The following is a 22,025-nucleotide window of genomic DNA, read 5'->3' on the forward strand; positions in this document are numbered from 1 at the left end:
TCATACTAGGTCCATAAAACTCAAATTTAGTGTTGGTGTAATCTGGCCTCATATGTAGCACGAACTCCACATATATATGCTTTGCAAAGTAAATGGGGACCTGGTCATGGTGGGGGAACTGGCCCCAAGCTCCAATGAATCGATCATAAACAAAAGGGGCCGCATCAACATTCTTAAAATATTTGAGTAGAATCAGACTAACATGTCTAGCATAACAGTTCGAAGGGATGTCAAAAAACTCCCCATGAATATCAATGTTCTTGGTGGCATCTTTCACCACCTCCCAAGTATGTGGGCCTCTAACCTCCAGCCTCCTAATCCTATGTATGGAATGTAGGAGGTGGCTTTGTGGGCCCGCCCTTTGATATGTCTCGATCAACCTGTTGATGTTATCCAACATCAAAGACAAACTACGCCTAGTAAGTGAACTAGCATATATTTTACCTATCTCTCATGTGATCCATTTATGTTGGGCCCTAACATCCTCAACTGTGGTATTAGCTATAACATTGTTCCACAGAGGGATCAATGTTTCACTGTGATCCTCAACTTTGCCCTGCTGGGGGTTTGAAAATCGTAAACATAATTTAACATATATAACAAACTAGAAGCATAATAACATAAACATTAAATTCAAACACATTAATTGAAGACGATTTAAAAATTAAAGGCAATTTCAAGACATAAACACATAAAATTTAAAGAGGATTTAAAAATGTAGGAGGTGTACCTACAACTGGTGAAGAAGGTCCACTATATGTAACACGATCATCCACAAAGTTAGAAACACTGCCTTTGACACTCCGACTGGTGTCGGAGCTAGGATCTCTGAGTGGAACACAAACTCTAGTTGGGCTACATGATCTATCATGAGATTGACCATGTATACCAGATTCCCCCACACTCTGAAACCCTGCGGTTAGGGAGCATATAGGAGATGTGTTTGCACATTACCTTTTTTTAAGGTGGTTCACAGACACTAAGCGGCTGCTACATCCATGGGAAAATCCAGTTAGATCAACCTGAAGGCATCTACCCGCCAGCAAAACTAGCAAGGCCTAACCCCAAGGGAATCGAGGAGATTTGACCTCGTGACCTCTTGATAGGTGAGTTACTTAGAAACAGGAACTCGACCAACTGAGTTATCCCTTGGGGCTATCTACATATTACCTATAATATATATATAAACTAACCCAAGAAAAAAATGTTAACTAAACTACTACATATAAAAAAAAATATTATATATAATACATATAAACTAATCCAAGAAAAAAATGTTGACTTAGAAAGAATATTGACAAGAAAACTATTTCTAAACTCAAGTAGAATAATCTAGCCTGAAGTCCTAAACTTTAGAGTCTTTTTTTTTATAATTTATCAACCAAAGTATTGAGTTCCATGTAAACACAATTGAAAGAGGTGATCAAATCTAACTTCACACTTTTTTCCATTTCTAAATAATGCATTTTATTCATAGAGCATAAATATGTAAATATATGTAAAAAATTAAAATAAACCTATTTTCCAAACTAATAAAATTTCATGCCAACCAAATACTCCATAAGACAATTTCTTATAATGTTTGACTTTGACACATGACATGTACTAGGTGCAAGCACATTAACAATGTTTATGATACAACACACTACATAATAAAACAATTTAATGCAAATTACAAAAGAGTCAAAATGTGTTTACTCACTTTAAATGCACTTTTCATCATGGATTTAATGTATGTATCAATGGTACATTGTTGAAACTTGGATATATATATAATATATATATATAGGAAGTGTAAGTTAAATATAGTTAAATAAATAAATAAATAAAATCTATTGTTAATATAGGAAGTGTAAGTTACAAAATCATTAGTCAGCTAATAAATTTAATAAGAATGGGAACTAAGATATATATAGTTTCCATATCATTAAATTAAAATAATTTTACAAATATGAGTATTGGAAATTTTAAGGAAAATCACATTTTGTAGATAAACTCAAGCATTAAAAAGTTGTTGAGCATCACTCATCTTATATTATTATGAAGAGCAAATTATGTTAAATAATTATAGAACTATGTTATGTTATAGAGAGCGATATAACTATGTTATGTTAGAGAGAGAGAGAGAGAGAGAGCTCTATGTTTTGATATATATATATATATATATATATATATATATATATATATATATATATATATATATCTTAAATAACAAAAAAATCTTGTTTTGGACTTTTAATTTAATTAATATTTTATTTATGTACAATTAATTTTTTAAAATAAATTACAGTATTTATTAGTAAAAAAATATTTAAAATATAAATTAATTTAAATTAAAAAAAATTGCATTTGATAAATAGACATTCACCATGAACAACCATTTTCATCATGTCAATCTCAAGCTGCTAATTTATTTATTTATTGGTTGTTTTCTATTTTGGAATCTTTTTGGGCGTATTTTTTAAATGTATTTTAAATAACAAAAAAAAAATGAAAATTTATTTCACTAAATTTCTAAGAAAAACTTTAAAACCTAGAATAATTAAAAGATAAAGTTTTTACAATAGAAAAAATCATAATATTTTTTTGGTGGTTTTCAAGGGTTTTCTTGGTGGTTATTTATGGTTTTCAAGGGTTTTCTTGGTTGTTTTTTTGTGCTTTTCATGGTGGTTTTCGTGGTTGTTTTTGTAGTTTCTCCATGATGGGTTTTTATTTCAAATTAATTTATTATATTGTGCAAGAAAGAATAAATAAAAGAGACAAAAAGATAGGAAACCTACCTTGGCTTGAACCTATGGGACATTGGCAATAAATAAAAGAGAAAAGAGATAGGAAACCTGCCTTGTCTTGAGCCTATGGGATATTGGTAAGATTGTTGGGCAGTTGGAGTGAGCTCATCCATCTTGGTCGAGCTTAGAAATCCTTTATCGAGTTTCTTCTTACTTGCAATCCGCACAAAATGGTCTGCGTAGACTGTGGCTAGGTTTTTTTTATAAGAAATCATGGCTTGATCAAGCTCTACGGCTCGATTGAGCTCCTATACCTAACGTTACACATGAGCTCAATGGAGTGTTTTTTTAAACGTTTGATCAAGTTATTTCTTATCCCCCAAGCAGCTCAATCGAGTGCTTAAAAATGGCTCGAACAAGGGCTTAAAATGGCTCGATCGAACTCCCTTTTTTCACCTAAACAAGCCCTCCCTTTCCTAAAAAGTGTAAACCGATTCCATGCTTAGACCAGTAAACAGTTTTCAACAATTGATATCTATTAATTGAAGTTCTTTTTTGTTGTCTCTCTATGACTTTGGTTTGAATCTGTATTTCATTTCATTCTTTCATAAATATGGATCAATATTATTAACTTACATTATCTTATTAACCTAAGTATTGAATTATTGAATTTTTGTGCTTGATTCCAATAAATATTATTATTATAGATACAAGGTATGTGTAGGCTAGCTACATACCCATATCTTGCATGAATACATCAGTATTCTAAAGCTTTAAATGTTAGGTGATTAAATAAATGCTTAAGCTTGATTAATGGTTAATATTTATTAATGTTTAATTAACCTTAAAATCTTATTTTATAATTATTAAATTATATTGGTATATACTTATTAGTATTAAATTTATTAGATTCTTGTGAATACGTAATTTTACTGATATGACTTAATATTAATATTTATTATTTTATTATTATTTCATTTCCCAGAGTTTGACAAGTTGCTTCCTCAAACTTAATTCTGGATAAGATATAGGGGGGAAGTCAAGGTCATTAAATTAAAAATATGGGGATGTATTCATGGACTTAATGATAGGTGGTCGAGGTGGATGAGCGGGGAAGAAATAAAAGGAAGCAGGATGAGAGGATAAAGAAATCATTGATCTTTATTTTAGGCATTGGAGGAAGGAATTAGAGGAGTACGGAAGGAATGAGAACTGACGATATTGGTTTTGAGATTGACTTTTGTTGTGGTTGGAGAGTATTGGGCCTATTTTTTGACACACTACGATAGTCGTTGTTGGACTTAGGCTGTGAGGGCTAGGAACCCTATGGAGGTTTCCTAAGCTAAGAAGCCAAATAGACATTCCTAGTTGGAAATGTGGAAAATTTAGTTAGACAGTCTTAATAGGAGCACCTTAACTGAGCCATTGGATCAAACATTCTTTCATTTTCTTTTTTATTTATGTAAAGTGATACAAATCAAAATTTACATCTTTAATATGTTGTAAATCAAATTTTATTTATATGCTATTGTCAAATAATTGTTGCATTATGAATATGTTATTTTCCTTGTTGTGAAATTATATGATAAATTTAGTTTTAGTTAGAGGGCCTTGATTGAGTCTCAGCACCCAAAGAAGAAGCCTTTCTGACTCCTTGCATCAACTTTGTTTCCTTGCACCTTTGGAATTAAGGCATAACAAGTTGAACTAAAGACCCTGAGAAGCTTCACTAAAAGAATGTGTCCATACCACATTTCATAAGGAGTCTTGCTCCCAAGAGCATGAAATCATCATCTATTTTTCACATATACTACTCATAGCATGGCATTAATCCAAAAACATAAAAATTTCATTTTTTTAAAATATCATTGAGCAAACCATATTTAAGGGAGTCCCTTTCATTCTGTTAACTACACCATTCCATTGATATTTGTATGAAATTGTGGTTTGATGTTGAATCCCGTGTTGGAAAAGATAGTTTCAAATTCATTAGATGTATATTTTCCTATGTTACCAATACAAAGAGTGCTAATATGTGAGTGTGCTTCATTTTCAATCCATATGTGAAAATTTGTAAAAGATGCAAAAGCATGTGATTTATCTTTCAACAAGTACATCCAACACATTGTGGTGTAATTATCAATAAAGGATATGATGTATTTATTTCCATTAGTATATAGAATGGGAAAGGGGCCACAAAAATAAAAATGTATCAATCGAAGTTTCCTACATGCCTAGAAGTGGAATCATATAAAGGTTGTTTGCTTTGTTTTCTAAGGAAACAAATATTGCATTGCTTTAGTTTCCTAGGAATAGTAGGAAAAATAAAAACACCATTCATTTTCAGCAAACAAACAGTTATAATAATTAATTTAGCCAAATTGGCATGCCATAAGAGACTATATCACAATGTATCTTCATCATGGTGTGGAAGGTATATAGAATATTTTTCATGAGTAGATGTCCCTTTCAACGTCAATAATCTTTCATCCTCCACTCCTATAATAATGAACATGTCCTTGGAAGTCTTCCTTATTTAAAATTTTACATCAAATATATGAATACAGTGGCTTTGGTATCAAATGTGCACAACATATAGCAAGTTCCTTTGCAGGTTGGGAATATAGAGAACATCATGTGGAAGAAAATCCAAGAATCTTGGCAATTTTATCCTAACAGTGCCAATTTTCGGAGGTTTTAGAATTATTCATTTGTAAGATAGATTGTACCATCTACATTATCATTTAAAGCTTTAAAGAAGTTTCTCCATAAGTTCATGTGGCATGTTGCACCTATGTCAAGCAGGAATGCATCCCTCCAATAAATAAATGAAGTGTGAAATAAATCTTTATTTACTTCAATATAATCAATATATTTAGATGCTTTACATTTCACCAGATCTTATGCTTTACCTTTTCTTCTTTTTAATCCTACTTGTCTTTGATCTTCTCCCACGCAATTTTGCAGGTCTTTGCCTCATGTCCATTCTTGTCATAAGATACATAATGAAGATTAGATCTCTCAACGTGATTGTTCCTACCTTGTACCTCTGGAATTATTTCTTACACATCCCCTTTATTACCTTTTCCTCTAGAATAATCATGTGATTGATTCTTCCTTTTTGAGAAATGCACATAACATCTCCAGTGGGGTGATTTGTCTTCTTTCCAAAAGGTTTCTCATGTTATCAAAATTTTCCACTAGAGTCTTTTGTGAGAAACTTCATATGGCCACTAGCGTATAGGGATTGAAGGTAGTAATAATGTGTAGGATAGAGAGCCTTGATGAATCTTGTGAGATGAATTTGTATCTTTAATATATTGGTATGGATATCATGCATGATGGATTTGATCATAGAAGCTAAAGGCATGGGATCATCATCCTTCAAATCTAACTTGAATATCTACGCCAACAATTCTATGAATTCCAATTGTAAGTGTGAGTCATACAAATATTTCAATTTATTTAAAGCATCATAAGAATCTTTAATAGAAATAAGGTTACAATTCACTTCTTCGCTTACCCTCACAACAATCAAGGAATACGTTTTATTGTCTTTTCTCTTCCATATGACAAGCTCTATATTTTCTATAGGTTTGATAGGTACATTGTCATCATCTCGTTAGCAAATGCCATCCTACGCATTTCTAAAAATTGGAGCATGTTTAATCTTTCACTATTTTAGGGAAAAAAATTTGATGCACCATGCTAACAATGGAAATGAGAGAATGCATTTTCAAATAGAGTTTTGAGTTGAACCCTTCCCCATGGATAGGACTATCAAGTTAAATGTCTTTGGCATAGGAAGGAGAGTCTTTTGTTGAGTAACCTATAAGTGCTACAATCCTCTAGAAATTTGAGTTTCAAAGTGGCACCATATATATCCTCCATGCCATGTTCTTCAACCTTTGTAAATATAATTCTTATGTTAGGGATTGATTCTACACCAAAAGCTATAAGAAATGCAGGGGACCTCTTTCAAAGAAGAAACTCACACATTGACCTTTCACCCAGATTCTTATGAGGGACCATATTCCATCTTTTATTAGAGTGCCCTAGAAAGGAATCCCATTTGAATTATGTCTCTCTTTCCATATACAATCTCTACAAAACCAAGTAGGAAGATGCTTTCAAAATATCCGAGTATTTAACAATTCGCATAAGGAGATATGGATTTCCTCTTTATTATGGCGACTCACAAGAATGAATTCATGTTCTATGCATCTGAGACATGCGCCTTGGAACTTATCATGGTTGAGAAGAAACCTTTAGAGAAGAGACCCTTGTGATTTCCCTTCACTCATTGTGTGGATGCATCTCCAAGTTTTTCAAATGTGTTATAAGAGAAGAACATAGACATAATATATAACCACTGAGTGGGCACTCAAATGGAGATGTTCCATGTGAAGGTCGGGAATCTAAAGTGGCATTCCAAACTAGAGAAATAACACATTGTTGATAGAGGGCTTGACAAAGATTCTTAGAAATGAGTAGAGGATGGTAGATATTTCTAGAAGAAAATCATGAAGTTATCAAAAAAACCTAGACTTTGATACCACTCATAGGAAGAGAGAATGAATCCATGGTTGAATAATTTTCATTAACTTATATAATGCATATGTACAAGAGAAAGTGACTTCATGTTTCATCTTCTAAAAACTTGTAATGGATCCCTCTATTCACCTATAGTTCTTCATCTATTTCCTAAATATTTATCACATATCTCAGTCCCTAAGGACTAGGTATCTAACATCTACTTTGTAACCTTTTTCCAATAATTATCACTAACTATAATTATAAAATTATTGTGAAATTACAATTTTCCTTTATTTAAATTATATTTGAAATGCATAAATAAATTCAATAAGATAAAAAAAAAACTCATATTACACCCAAAATATATAATCTTCACAAATAGTATTTGCAATTCCAATAATTCTTTTAAATTTTTAATTTCACTTAAAAAAACAAAAGAACTATTAGAGAAAAATCTCAAACTATGGAGGAAAAATCACAAAGTATGCAGGGCTAAAAACAAAACAAACGAATTTAGAAAAAATAAACCAGAAAAAACAAAGCAAGCTATAAACTATAGTTATTGAGAAAAAATGAAAAGAGAATTTAGAAAAAATAAACAAGAAAAAACAAAGCAAGCTATAAACTATAGTTATTGAGAAAAAATGAAAAGAGAAAAACTTAAGATAAACCATAACTCGTGATTCTATTGACATAGGTCGAGGAAAATATATATCCTATGAAGACATGATAATATTCATTTTTCATACAACAGTGAATCCATTCTAATATTCATTTAGCATACGGCGGTAAGTCTAGTGTTAACCCTAAATAATTTATTAATTCTTTTGCTAACATGCATTATATAAATAATAAAAATGAGTTGACTATTAACAATAATGACTTTGTTACACGACACTAAATATTTTATGTTTTTAACGGTCATTGCTGAATATAAATAACATTAATCTTTGTGTTAACTAACGGTCATTGCGGTCTGGAGACTTAAGCGAATCGAACATGCTTGCAGATTGCAGGGTTTGCACTTTTGATAAATTCAAAGACCCGATTAGTGAGGGATACTTTATCTAAATTTTAAAATCAGGATACGCTGTCGACGACTCTCAAGTGAGCGCGGGGGCTCCCGTTCATTCGTCATTGAATTCACAGGCGGAGGTAGAAGGCAGGCCCATTTTGGAAAACTTGTGGAAAATTTGTGACCTCCGCATGTCAAGAAAACAGAGTGGAATAATGAATGACGCTTATCGCCCGCCATCAGAGCAGGGCGCTTTTTCGGGAGCCAAAGGCATTCAATATATCTACTTGTTGTATCATATATTTAATTAAGTAATTGAAATTATGGATTGAGCCATAACATTAATTACGTAAATAAAATATATTATTGAATAATAAATATAGTTATTTAAGTAAATAGAATGCTATAACACTAAATTAAAAAATAGAAAAAATATATAAACCAACATTCCAATATATTACAAATATCAACATTTAATATTATATATAAACCAACATTCCAATATGTTACCAATATCAACATTTAATATCATATATTTGTATTCCATTAAATTATTATTATATCCTTTTAATTAATTAACATTATAAATACTCTTAGTATGTATTATCAATTGATTATTTGAAATAGTATGTATTATGTATTAATTATTACTTATTTGAAATAAATATATAATATTTTAATAGTTCGTATTTAAGTTTTTATATTTATATATGTTCTGGTTAAACTATGTATAACATTATATTAAAATGTAATATACACAAAGGAAGTTATTTTAGGGGAATGAAATTATGGCCGGGCATAATTCAAAACTTTAAATGAAATAAAATAATAAATATAATATAATTTAAAAGTATAAAATATTAATAATAGTACATTGGATGTTGAGATACTGTCAAAGTCTAAATATAATATAATTTAAAAGTATAAAATATTAATAATAGTACATTGGATGTTGAGATATTGTCAAAGTCTATGACAAGAAACTCTAAGACGAGGATACGTATGGAGCTGTTAAATAAATAGATAAAATAGACTATGACGTAGTCTAACTAATAGACGAAATTTCTTTTTGACCTAAATAAAATAATATAATCTTTAGCAAGATTGTGATTTCTTGTCGTTTAAAATACATTTTTAAACTAAATGCATAGACAGATTAAGCACATCCAAAATGCCCAGAGGCACCCCATCTTTGCAAACAAAAAATTAAACTTATAATTTAAAAAAATATGTATGGTATTTTGATAAAAATTGACAAGAAATAATGCTTGGAAAAAGGATCATTTTGTCTATTAAGTAGAGTAAGCTTCAATTAAATATTTGTTGAGTAATAAATATTATTACATACATTAATAATGAAGTAAATTAAAAAATGAATATTTATTTATACAAAACTGAAGTTTTCTTATATTTTAATAAACTTACCCTCATACATTATCATTATATTATAATATAATATGATAATGGTTTACATTAATTATAATATAATTAGTTCACACTTTACACGGAGAGAAATTAAATCAAATGAAATAAAATAATGAATATAATATAATTTCAAAATATTAATAATAATATAATTAGTTCACAGTTTACATATACCCAGAAACTAGACTAAATGAAATAAAATAATGAATATAATAATATTTTGATAACAATACGGAGAAAATGGAGAAACTGTCAAAACCCTAAAACGAAGAATATAATAATATATTGATAACAATAGGGAGAAAGTGGAGAAACGGTCAAAACCCTAAAACGAAGTTGTTGCCAATTTTTTTTACTATAAATGTAGAAGAGGTTTGGGGTTGTGGTACACTGTACTTTCGGTTTAGGAGTTTTGGTACACTGTAGTTTGTCTAAGTCCAATAGAAGAGTTTATGTTGTGGGCTTCGTTGGTTTCGAAAATGAGACTCTCTTTTAGTTATGTGATCACACTTGTAATTCTATGCAAATGGGTGGCTGTGAGTAATGGCTGGCAGCCAGCCACTGCAACTTGGTATGGCAATCTACATGGATTCGGGAGTGACGGTAATTGCAATATTGCATTGTAGTATTAGTATTATATTATATACAAATTGGAATGAAAGAGAAAATGAAATTGTATTTCTAATTTTGTTGCACTGATGCAGGAGGCGCATGCGGATTCGGAGGCATAGTGAAAGAATCCCCTTTCAATTCAAAAATAGCCGCAGGAAGTTCAGTCCTGTTCAAAGGCGGACAAGGCTGTGGAGCTTGCTATCAAGTAAAGTGCACTGAGAGCGGCATTTGTTCTGGAAAGCCGGTGACTGTGGTGATCACTGATGAATGTCCAGGTGGCGGAGTCTGCGGAGGTGGCAAAACACACTTTGATCTCAGTGGTGCCTCCTTTGACAGCATTGCAGTTCCCGGTAAAGATGCAGACCTCCGTAAGATTGGAATCGTGCCTATATCATTCCAACGGTATTTTATATCTACTCTACTGAATTAACCCCCCATCAATAACAATTTGGCCCATTTATAATTTCAATTGTTTTTGAAATAAAACACACTTGCTTTTTGTTGGTTATGCAGGGTGCCTTGCCAATACTCGGGGATGAATGTTGCCTGCCATGTTGACGCAGGAGCCAATAATTTCTATTTCGCAGTATTTATTCAATATCAAGCAGGAGATGGTGATCTTGCAGCAGTTGAGCTACAACAGGTATTCTGCACATATATATACCCAAGTTTTATGATATATACACAGATTCATACTTTGTGTATATATACGATCAGAAAGAGATTTATATAAGAGCTGGGATTTTGTGTCATATGATCTCCGTTTTGTTTTATTTGATTTTGATGCAGGCAAACTCTAAATCATGGCAAAAGATGACACATAATTGGGGTGTAAACTGGGTTCTCAATAGCCCTAACCCTCTCCAAGCGCCTTTCTCTATTCGATTGACCTCTCTTTCCGGCAAGAAAACGCTCACGGCAAACAACGTTATCCCGAAAAATTGGCAACACAATGCTACATACGAATCGAATGTCAACTATCACTAAGGTTCAATTGCACCCACCGCTCTCAATCTATGAGAGGCATGCCGCACACGCGTTGATATTTCTGTTTCTTTGTCAAGAAATTTTGTGTGTATATCATTAGCAACAGTGCTCTTGTTTCATTTAAAAGCTACGGATCACAAAAAAGACATGGTTCAATATTGGTTATTTATTAAATAGTTAATTTTATCTTTAATATCACATTGTTTTTATAGAGATACAAACAAATTGAGTGCTTTATGCATTTTAGTATCAGTCAGTTGTGTAATTCTTACCGAATTGAGTGCTTTATGTATTTTAGTACTAGGGAGTTGCGTAATATATGGAATTGACACAGCATTTAAAAATAGTTTGATAATTTGATAATGGAGTTTAATATGAACAAGATGTGTAATTTATTATATGTTAGTGGTATTTAAAAACATATGTATAAATGAAAAAAAAGTTCCAACCATAAATAAATGTTTCAATGTCCATATTAAGTAATACAATTTTGTATCAATTTTAATTTGAAACATAAGTAATGTGAGATAAATAAATGGACACAATAGTGTAAATTAAATGATCCATGAATAAGACATGTGTCAATTTATAATAAACATCTCATTACTTACTTCATTTCATTATAGATGACATGTTACAATTTTTTAAAAAAGAATGATAAAAACTAATTAAATTATTATTATTATTTATAAGAAATTAATATATAAGTCAAACATATATACATTTAATAAAACATGGAATACAAATCTTACACTTATTTTACACCACAAATAAAGATATTTTATTCATTAAATACTTAATATGCATATCTTATATCTTACCCCACAAACAAGGAAATCTTAAACATCAGTTTCGCTTTTAAAAGTTATTCTCAAAAGCAAATTATTATTATTATTGAACCGATTGTTATTTATTTATCTAGGATGTTAGGAGTGGGGGGTTGTTTTTCACCCCAAAAGACTTACAAAAACATCTTATGCTTGGAAATTGAGACCTAACTAAAGCAACTAGCCAAAGGATCTAGCTCATAATCTAAATTCACTCATAATGATCACCCTTAGCCTTGGCTTTCTTCCAAAACATAATAAATTGAAAAATATATCTTTTAGAAAAATCACTTTGTAAGTTGTTCCATGTTCTTCCCTGGAGTAATCAAGAATTAGACAAATTGGCCATTAAAGGGGCTAGTTTGGAAACATGAATGATATGGATCAATCGACTAAGTCAATATGCCATATCCCCTGATGCTCCTCCTTCCATGGGAATGGATAAGTTATTACTATGTTTATTTTTTAATTTTTTTGTGACTACTATGTTTTAATTTGGTAATGTAAGTATTATTTTATTATTTTAAAATGTAACATTATAGGATAATATCTCACCCTTATTGGACTGTAGAGAGACCTATTGCTGCAATTAAATTGTTAATCCATTTTTATATATGAAAATATTAAATTTAAATCACTAATTGACAAATCCATTTTTATATATGAATATATTAAATTTAAATCAGTGCTTGACTGAATTCATAAGGCTCGAAAAGGTTTTAATATTCATACTCACTTAAGAAGCCATACAACAATATTTGTCAATGCATTATAAGTCATCATGTCACTTGCAAGGATCTAAACCTAGGTGGGGAAGATTACAACTATTTTGCTAAACCACCGAAGATAACCCCAGTTGATTGATTATTACTGAGTATACTAGGAACGCTGATAAAAATTTCCTTGTAAGCTTATTCCACCACCTTTTCCATTTTAAACACATCTAGTTGATTGATTATTGTTAACTATCCTAGGAACGCCGATAAAATTGCCTTGTAGGCTTATTCCTCCACCTTTTCCACTTTAAACACATCTGTTGGAAGCAATTCTTCCATGTCATGTGCAGTTGTCATTAGCAGTTACGAAGAGTCAGCCTAGAAGTTGTTATTTCTAATGTATGAGTTCTAGTCTTGATCTACATGTGTTGAAGTCAATAATTTGTGTCCTATATATATGTAACATTTGTGATCAATAAAAATATCTAGGTGTGATTTATTGTGTGTAATAAATCGCTCTCTGATCTCTCTCTATTTTATAGCATGGTATCAGAGCCAATTTTGGCTTGACTCCTTCACCAGAGGGCTAGGAAAATGTGAGAGAGCCTTGAATTTTATTCCTCTATAAATAAATAGGAGATCTCCTTCACTAGAGGGCTAGGAAAATGTGAGAGAGCCTTGAATTTTATTCCTCTGTAAATAAATAGGAGATCGTGTTATGTAGATCTATGAACTGTGTTTGAGCCGGATTGAATTTCAGAGTAAATTGTGTTGGTGATGCCAGCCTAAGCCGACACTACCCACAGTGTGCATATAAAATGCATAATCTATTATGTCCTAAGAATTTTAATATTCCTGCCTCCTCAAACCTTCACAAATTAAAGCTTTAGGCTTCTTAATCTTAGTAGATATATATACTCTTAGTAAATATAATAAGATTCGGGTCGTCGTCCTTAAATTAAGGGGCAGAGCAGGGCGCTTTTTCGGGAGCAAAAGGCATTCATTATAGTTTAATGTTGCAATCTCCAAATATTTAGAGACTGTAGTTCTGAATCTTTTGGAATTCAATGGAAAAATTAACCTCTTTTCTCTTTTCACAGGAGGCATGAAGGAAAATGAGTGGAGTAATGGAAACGACTCTCAAGTCATCGTGGGGCGCTTTCTCGGCAGGGTTTTGGGAATGATTATTCATTTTATATAGTTATAGTCATATTATTGAAATCACTAAAGGCAATTAGGCTATGTTAATATAATTTAAATCACTAAAGGTAATTAGGTTATGTTAATATAATTTATTAATTTTTAATTAGAAAAATGAGAATTTTTTTTTTGGGTTATTCGTTAAAATTTAATAAAATAATTTCAAGAATTTTTTTTTGTTTTTTTTTTAAATACATTTTTGAATACATAAATCAATTTAGCACCCTAAAAAACCCTTAAAATATTCAAATTATACAGATTAAACAATTTAAATTCAAATTTTTAAAAATCTCTATCAAATTTTGATTAAAATTAACAAAAATACCCATAAAATCATTTCCTCTATAAATTACACTATATATAATTTTAATTTCAAATACATTTTAATATAAATTTTCAAAATTATTAAAATCAGATTTAGAATAAAAATATTATTTATAAAAAAAAATATTTATTTGAATTTTACATTAAAAAAATATAGTTATATGGCTTAATGTTTTTGTCTTTATTCTTTAAAAAATTCTAAATTTAATACATTTTTTTGGAGAAAATTATAAATTTTGAATTTTATAATCTATTAAATATATTGCCAGAGATTTTTAAAACAATAAATTTATTTATATGTTTAAAAATATAATTTAAATAATAATAAAAAATTATTATTCCATCAAAAACTATACTAAGAAATTTATTAAAAAAATAACTAAATATTTCAAGTATACTCGCATAAAATCCAAATTATAAAATTAAAAATAATATAAAATAAAAATCCAAATTAAAAATATATAAAATAAGAATTGGTTTCTTATAAACCCTTAAAAATAAATAACAATTATCGTATAGTTTGTTCTCGTTTTGTAAACTATAAAGGTTCGTTCATATATTTCTAATATTGATGAATAACAATTAATATTGTAATTTATAAAGTTTAATCTATAGTATTTTCATAAAAAGAGTTTATAAACTTAAACCAATAAATGAGAATGAATTGTTAGGATATTTTTTATTTAAAATTTATTAATTTAAATTATACAAATTTTGTATTTTTATTTATTTATTTATTTTTATACAACTATCAATTGCTTATTAGATAAAAGAAAAATGATCAATTATAATAAGATATTTATCAATCCCTAATCTCTTTCTATGAATTTTAAACCAGAGAAACATCTACCCCTCACAAATTACATAATATTATAAAATAATTTTATAAACGATAAATTATTCTATAATATTCTACAAATATGTTTTCTTTTAAGATCACACATAGTTTAAATTTATATATTTTTAAATTTCATAAAAATAATTATTTATATTATTTATATTATAAAGTAAATTAGATGAGAAAAGGCGAAAAGTAACCTCTAAACCTAAAAACTGGGAACCTATTAAAAAGGTTAAAATTGAACTTCAAATATTACTCAGCTCAAACCCCTTCACACTGTCATGGGAAGTTGGAACGGAAACCTCAAATCTTTCCCCGATCACTTCGGAGATCATGAACGCACCTCCCAATAGACTTTCCCATGACGCTGCCTGCCAGAGGCCGATCTCTCTCACCGTTAAATAAATGAAAAAAATCTTAAGAAGTCGACTCGTTGGGATCCTGCTGCAAATAGGAAGCGCTCTGTGTGAATCCTTCGCTTCCAATCTGCTGATGTTCTAACTGCAAAGCACCTCTCTATGAAATTACGTGATACGATGGGCAAAATTGGGTATGGTAAATGGGGTTGTTGGACAGCAGCACTAGGCGTGCTTTTGTGTTTCGTGGGTGCAACCACCGCTCAGCCAGGCCATTCAACATTCTATATTGAAGACGCGGAGTAATTTCATTTGAATACATTGTATTATTATTGCGCTCATTGTTTATTTGTTTTGCTATTCGGTTAATAAGATATTGTTTTACTGATTAATATCTGGGGGTATAAAAGGATTTCTGAGTATTGATTGCGGAAGTAGTACAAATTACAGTGACATAAACAATATAAGATGGGACGTCACTGATGATAATTACATTGACCACCTCGGTCAGAGAGCAAACATAGGGAATGTGAGTGAGAAATCCTATGGTCTACGCTTCTTTCCCAAGCCTCTCAACAAATCTTGCTATCACTTGCCTGTAGAACCTCACGTGGCTTACCTCGTAAGGTTATCGTTCTTGACATTATGGTCCATTGTTAGAAATTACAGTGGACTCCAAACAGAGATAAGCTTCGCTTTCTCTATTGAAACAAACGGTACGTTGTATATGAGAAACCTAACAGTCGACCTAGAAGGAAGTTATGCTGAAAGGATATTGGCTAGTTCTGGGACAGTCCTATACATTTGCTTGGTCAGAACCTTGGAGTCTGATGATCCTTTTATCTCTGCTATTGAATTGAGGAAGCTGCAAGATGGAATGTATGGACAGGTTAAGCCAGGAACAATATTGAAACACTTATGGAGAACTGATTTTGGTGAAAGAAATTCGACGATTAGGTGAACATTTTGTACTTTATATATTTACCCCTCATAATTGCAATGAGTTTATAGCAGAAGATATATCTTTATGCATACATACCATCTCCTGAAGAGAACGTTTATATGCGAGACCTTTGCCGGACTTTTCGAATTTAACAAAGTTGGAGAGACTGTACGTTGGTTGTCGATATAAATTTTTCAGTGTCTTTTCTGCAGACTTTCACCAAACATTTTCAGTAAAGATTGGTTATCCACCATTTTCTTTGTGACACAGACATTCAGAAAACAACAACCTCAACGGTAGTCTTCCAGACTAGCTATCTGCACTTAAAAACCTTAAAGAGTTGTAGGGCTTCTTTGCCCTCCTATTTTCTTATGCAAATTCTACGTTATATCGATTTTTAATCTTTATCTGAATATTACAGGTTTGTAAAAAATAACAATTTCAGTGGTGAAATTCCTCAACAACTACTGCATAACCCTTCATTGACACTCAACTAATCAAATATCTATTTATATTATATACCTCCAACATTTTGAATGCCAAAGACAATTATTATTAATCCAGTTGAAATTCTAATTAATCTGAATGAAAATCTCTTTCTTTCATCTGTACCAGATACTCTGGAAACCCCCGCCCCTCTATTATTGATTCAATGGAACATAAACCTCCGAATCCTAGAAACAAGAAATTGAGGGAACAACTTACCCTCGGAATAACACTCAGTGGAGTTCCAATCATCGGACTATTGTATAGGGAAAAGAAAGCAACTGAAAGCAATGGGGTGGAAAATGTCGTGCACTTTATCCCCAGCGAATGGATTGATGCAACGAATATGGTACCAAATTCAGCAAAGTCCTGTGCCTTCACTCTAGATCAGAGATGACTGCCACACAAAAATTTAGTGCGAAAATCGGAAAAGGGGGCTTTGGCTCTGTGTTCTTTGGTAAATTGCCGGAAGGAAAGGCTATTGCCGTAAAAGTTCTCTCCTTGTTCTCCAAGCAAGGAGTTCACCTGTTCCTAAACGAGGTAATTCTGAGTTTCTATTTTTCCACTTGGACATAGTATCACACTTCAATTTCTAGTGGCTTTAAACATATTCCGAGATAAGCATGTAGAGTAAAATTTATGACTCCGGGTTCATTTGATGAACAGATTGATGTTCTTTCTAGAGTTCATCACGAGAACTTAGTGACTTTACTGGGATATTGTAATGAATCCAAAGAACTTATGATAATCTACGAGCACATGTCCGGAGGGTCCTTAAGGGATCGCCCTTATGGTAAATATATAGATATAACTTTCTCATAAATATAATGGTGTCCAAAGGTAAGAATTCTTACTTTCCAAGGGATCGCCTTTATGGTAAATATATATAACTCTTTAGTAAATATAATGGTGTTCAATTCTCATTTAGCTTTTACTTTCCTTTCCCAGGTCCTAACACAGGTTCGGAACTAAATTGGAAAACAAGGGTGAAAATAGCTTTAGATGCAGCACAGGGTAGTTTTTTCATGTCCTCTTTGTTGTGATGTATTTGATTAGAATTGATGTATTTGATTAGAATTTAAACGTTGGTAGATGTAGACTCTATGCTTCAAAAGGAAAACGACATATTTTTCAAGCAATTTCTTATGTAGATTTCTATTTTATCTCTAAAAGGCAATTAATGCATAACAAAATGTCTGCCATTTTTTTTCGAAGGATTGGAATACATGAACGTAGCTTGTACTCCGAAGATTATTCACAGGGATGTGAAAACAGCAAACATTCTTCTAGACAACAATTTAAAAGGAAAACTTGGTGACTTTGGTCTTTCAAAGATATGGATTGATGAGGAGGATGGGGAGGCTTCTCATGTTACCACTATGATGAAAGGAACGGCAGGATACCTTGATCCAGAGTATATCACACATAACTTGTACTCTCTTTAAAATATTAGTCATGGTGAATTGTATTTGTTGTAGAATCTCATTCTTTCAATTTTCTTGTCATTCTTAGCTCATATTTTCTTTTTGTTCTGTTTAACAGGTATTTTAGCCCTCAAAGGTTGACTGAGAAGAGTGATGTATATAGTTTTGGAGTAGTTTTGTTAGAGATCATATGCGGTAGACAACCCACAGATGCAAATGGGTGAGTAATCTGGCCATTATTCTTTAAGAGTATTAAAACTGTTTTGTGATTCATAAAAACTAATGATAATATTGATGTTCCTATTTACAGGATACACCTTTTGTGGAGATGGACGCAATTCCTGGAAAAATAGAAGAGATCATTGACAAAAAATTGAGTGCAAATTACAACATAATGTCCATCACTCGTGTTGCCAATGTAGCCATCAGATGTGTTAAGGCTGAATCGTTTTGCAGGCCGAGTATCAGTGAAGTAGTTGCAGAGCTGAGGGAAGCTATTAAACTTGAGGAGATGTAATTCCATAAGGTCGCAACATTCTGGATCTGGATGGAAAGGAGATCAGTTGTTATCCGATTACAAAACCATACATGTATAGTGGTTTCTAAACATGCATAAAAAAATGATACTATCTATCTGCAAGTTCCATGTGCAAATAGTTTGACATCCACTCATTAATGGAAAGCAATCCAAAGTAGTATGGATTGTTTTAATTTCAAATATCTCATGCGGTTCTACACTACAGATTCCAGATTCCATTGTTCTTTTGTCAAGTTGCAAACCTATAAAAACAATGTAACCAGTGAAAATGCTAACTAGTTAAAAACAGAAAATCCAAAATTAGTGCGCGCACATGATGCAGAATACCAACTCCTATGTAGAATGAATTTAGGTAAATTTTCACGAAAGCCAAGATTAGCATGCACCAGCTCATATGTAATTTTCACCAAGATACCATAGAACAAACATCCAAAATCTTAAATTAAATCAAATGTTAGTTGTGATAATTATCGGAAACCATGGCATCTCCTAACCAAGTTTTCCAGGTGTGTTACGTCAACCTTAATACCTCTTAAGTGTTTTGTAATCCAGTTTTAAACAAAAGCTCTCAGAATTGAAGGAAAACTATTGAAGTAAAAACTAAGCAGTTGAATAGTTGCAATTGCATATTAAAGACTGAAATTCTACCAAAAGGGTCAAATCAGATCTTCATAAAATGATTTTATCTGGATACAATCAGGATCATCCCATGGCCTTGACATGATATCCTTAATCAAGAAGTAATACCACAAACAATTTCAGTAAAAAACTAATTAGTTGACTAGTTTGAATTGCATATTGTAAACTGAAGTTGTATCAAGATGCTCAGAACAGTTCTTTGTAATCATACCTGCATACAACGAGGGTCACCCAATGGCCTTTGACACAATATCGTTCATCAAGAAATCGTGCCACAAAATTAATTACTGTGGAAAGTTCAATGAGGATCAATTGAGGGCGTGTATTCGAGAGTTAGCAAAATCAAACTATCAATGGTTCTTGCAAGCAAGAAACAAACCATCTCCGTAGTGATTAAAGCTTGGAATTATCTCCATAGGGATTAATCTTTCCTCCGCCTGCCCGGAAGGCGTGTAGGGAAGGAAAAAGGAACACAATCAGCACAACCTCCAAAATCGTCCAACCACAAATTATAGAAGCAATGGAGAGGCTGCTTATGGTTTATATGAAAACCACCAAAAAGTCTAAACGTTTATTTGGTGAGATCCGAAGGTTAAGATATGTGCTCGTTTCTTATTCATCGCGTCTCTCAATCTCGAAATTTGAAAATAGAGACGAACGGTTGTGATCACTTTCCTATCATTCTTTAATTATTCATTCCATTTATGAACGAAAAATGACGTTGTTTTGTTTTCATTTCTAGTACTTTATTTTAAGTTTTATGGAATTTATGATTGTTTTTTTAAGGAGTTATAAGTTCATTCAGTAATATCTCATGCTTAATATAATAGACTAGTGTTCAAATGAGAAACATCAAATTTGTTTTGGGAGTCATTATTTTCTTCACTTACAATTTCTTTATTTTGAAAATTTCCAAGCATTAGCTTCAAAAAGTGTTAAAATTTTTATGCGAATGGAATGTGAAGGGTGAAATAAATATAGTTAAATTAGATATAAAGGTGATATTGTTGGTATTAGAGAACGCAAATCACATCACAAATTCAGGATTTACATTGCCAGAGAAAGTATTTTATACATTATGATGAAGCTTCTCAATTCTCGATGTTGGTGACAGTGGCTTCTTGGGGAAGCTATCTGAACACTCTAGAAGGTGCGAGACTTCCTCCTGAAGTCTTGAGAAGACTTCCTACCTAACACAATTAATACATAAGGTGGTTGGAATTAATGTTTTTTCAACACTCCCCCTTAATTCCAACCATAATATAAACACACAAAATATCCTATAGCATAATACATAAGACACAAACATACTCTTAATTGACACGCCTACTAGTCTAAGTCTCAACTAGGCTCCTTCAACTTCTCTTTGCTTACACGCTTAACAACCTCTTCTTGATTGGGATACAAGGCAACATCCCAAACAATGAAAACAAGGTAATCTAATCATGCTCTCCCCACTTTCCATCACAAGGAGCCTTGTAAAGTATGCAACCAACTTTCTCTTCATCCATCGATATGCACTCATCTTCAAATATGTGCGGCTTCTAGACAACATCCATGGTCGTATCCTCCACTGTAGCAGCCATCTTAGAAGCGGATCCAATCAAATTTCTAACAATTGGGTTTGGGGAGAAGCAATTTCTTCTCTCGATGATTGCAGGAACATGTGGAATAAACCGCACCTCCTAATATTCATGGTCATCAATAAAACCATTATGTTTATCGACTAATTCTTCTGACTCAAAAATACTACCTGAATAAAAAATACTACCCGGCCCAAAAATACTTCCAAATGGACTCTCTGAAAAAACATCATCAAAAAGATCACTATCAAACATTATTCCACTTATTTCTTACGTTGGTCAAGAGCACACATATACTCTTTCAACAAACACAGGAGCTAACACTCATCCACACCTCAAAGCTTCATGATCTTGTCTGCAAACCCCCTTCTAGTTTAATTGTAAGTCTACAACAACAACCAAACAACACTGGTTCACGGCAAGTGTTAGCTCGGATCCCAGCAGCCACACCAAAATTCAACCACCACTATTTTAATTTTACCCACCATGCAAATTAACAATTCCTTTTTTAAACTTCTTTCACCAAAAAAACTTTATTTCTCCTCTTATCTTTCCACATGCAATTTGTTCTCCACGAATTCAATCTTTATAACACCTTTACCATTTACCTTATTAAACTTCAGCGACAAAAACGTTATGCCACAAGTTTCATTACTTTGAAAAGTAACTAAGAGTGGACTATTCCACGTGGTAAATAAATGTTCACGAATAATTAAGAAATGGTGAATTTTTGCACGACTTCTCCTTAATTTACTTGTAGATGCATGTGACAGTATCTCGACGAGACTAAAGGTTTTGCAATACAATATATTTACAACGACTTTCTTCTCCCCGTTGATAGGGC

The 22,025-nt window shown here is 31.8% G+C and overlaps 2 protein-coding genes across 2 annotated transcripts in view; both read left to right on the forward strand.

Moving 5' to 3' along the window:
- Positions 1–10,184: 10,184 nt before the first annotated feature.
- On the forward strand, positions 10,185–11,304 carry LOC149159378 (expansin-B16-like). The gene is made up of 4 exons (XM_089434282.1): positions 10,185–10,308; positions 10,410–10,719; positions 10,831–10,960; positions 11,107–11,304. The coding sequence occupies exons 1-4, from the start codon at positions 10,185–10,187 to the stop codon at positions 11,302–11,304; spliced, it is 762 nt and encodes a 253-aa protein (XP_089290408.1).
- Positions 11,305–17,390: 6,086 nt separating this feature from the next.
- Positions 17,391–22,025, forward strand: part of LOC149159379 (putative LRR receptor-like serine/threonine-protein kinase At5g48740) — a 31,095-nt gene continuing 26,460 nt past the window's right edge. The window contains exons 1-6 of the mRNA XM_089434283.1: positions 17,391–17,537; positions 17,664–17,790; positions 17,946–18,011; positions 18,213–18,411; positions 18,540–18,576; positions 18,732–18,934. Of these exons, the coding sequence (XP_089290409.1) occupies positions 17,391–17,537; positions 17,664–17,790; positions 17,946–18,011; positions 18,213–18,411; positions 18,540–18,576; positions 18,732–18,934 (779 nt within the window). The remainder of the gene's footprint in view (positions 17,538–17,663; positions 17,791–17,945; positions 18,012–18,212; positions 18,412–18,539; positions 18,577–18,731; positions 18,935–22,025) is intronic.

The sequence above is a fragment of the Pinus tabuliformis genome, chromosome 5_2 (assembly GCF_031772625.1).
Source record: "Pinus tabuliformis cultivar Carrire ecotype Pingquan chromosome 5_2, CPIR1, whole genome shotgun sequence".
Lineage (NCBI taxonomy): Eukaryota > Viridiplantae > Streptophyta > Pinopsida > Pinales > Pinaceae > Pinus > Pinus tabuliformis.

Excerpts from the sequence above, each read along its gene's own strand:
- LOC149159378 (XM_089434282.1), top strand. The coding sequence starts at position 10,185 with ATGAGACTCTCTTTTAGTTATGTGATCACACTTGTAATTCTATGCAAA. Across the intron at positions 10,720-10,830 it reads GTGCCTATATCATTCCAACG|GGTGCCTTGCCAATACTCGG; the intron begins GTATTTTATATC and ends TTGGTTATGCAG. Across the intron at positions 10,961-11,106 it reads CAGCAGTTGAGCTACAACAG|GCAAACTCTAAATCATGGCA; the intron begins GTATTCTGCACA and ends ATTTTGATGCAG.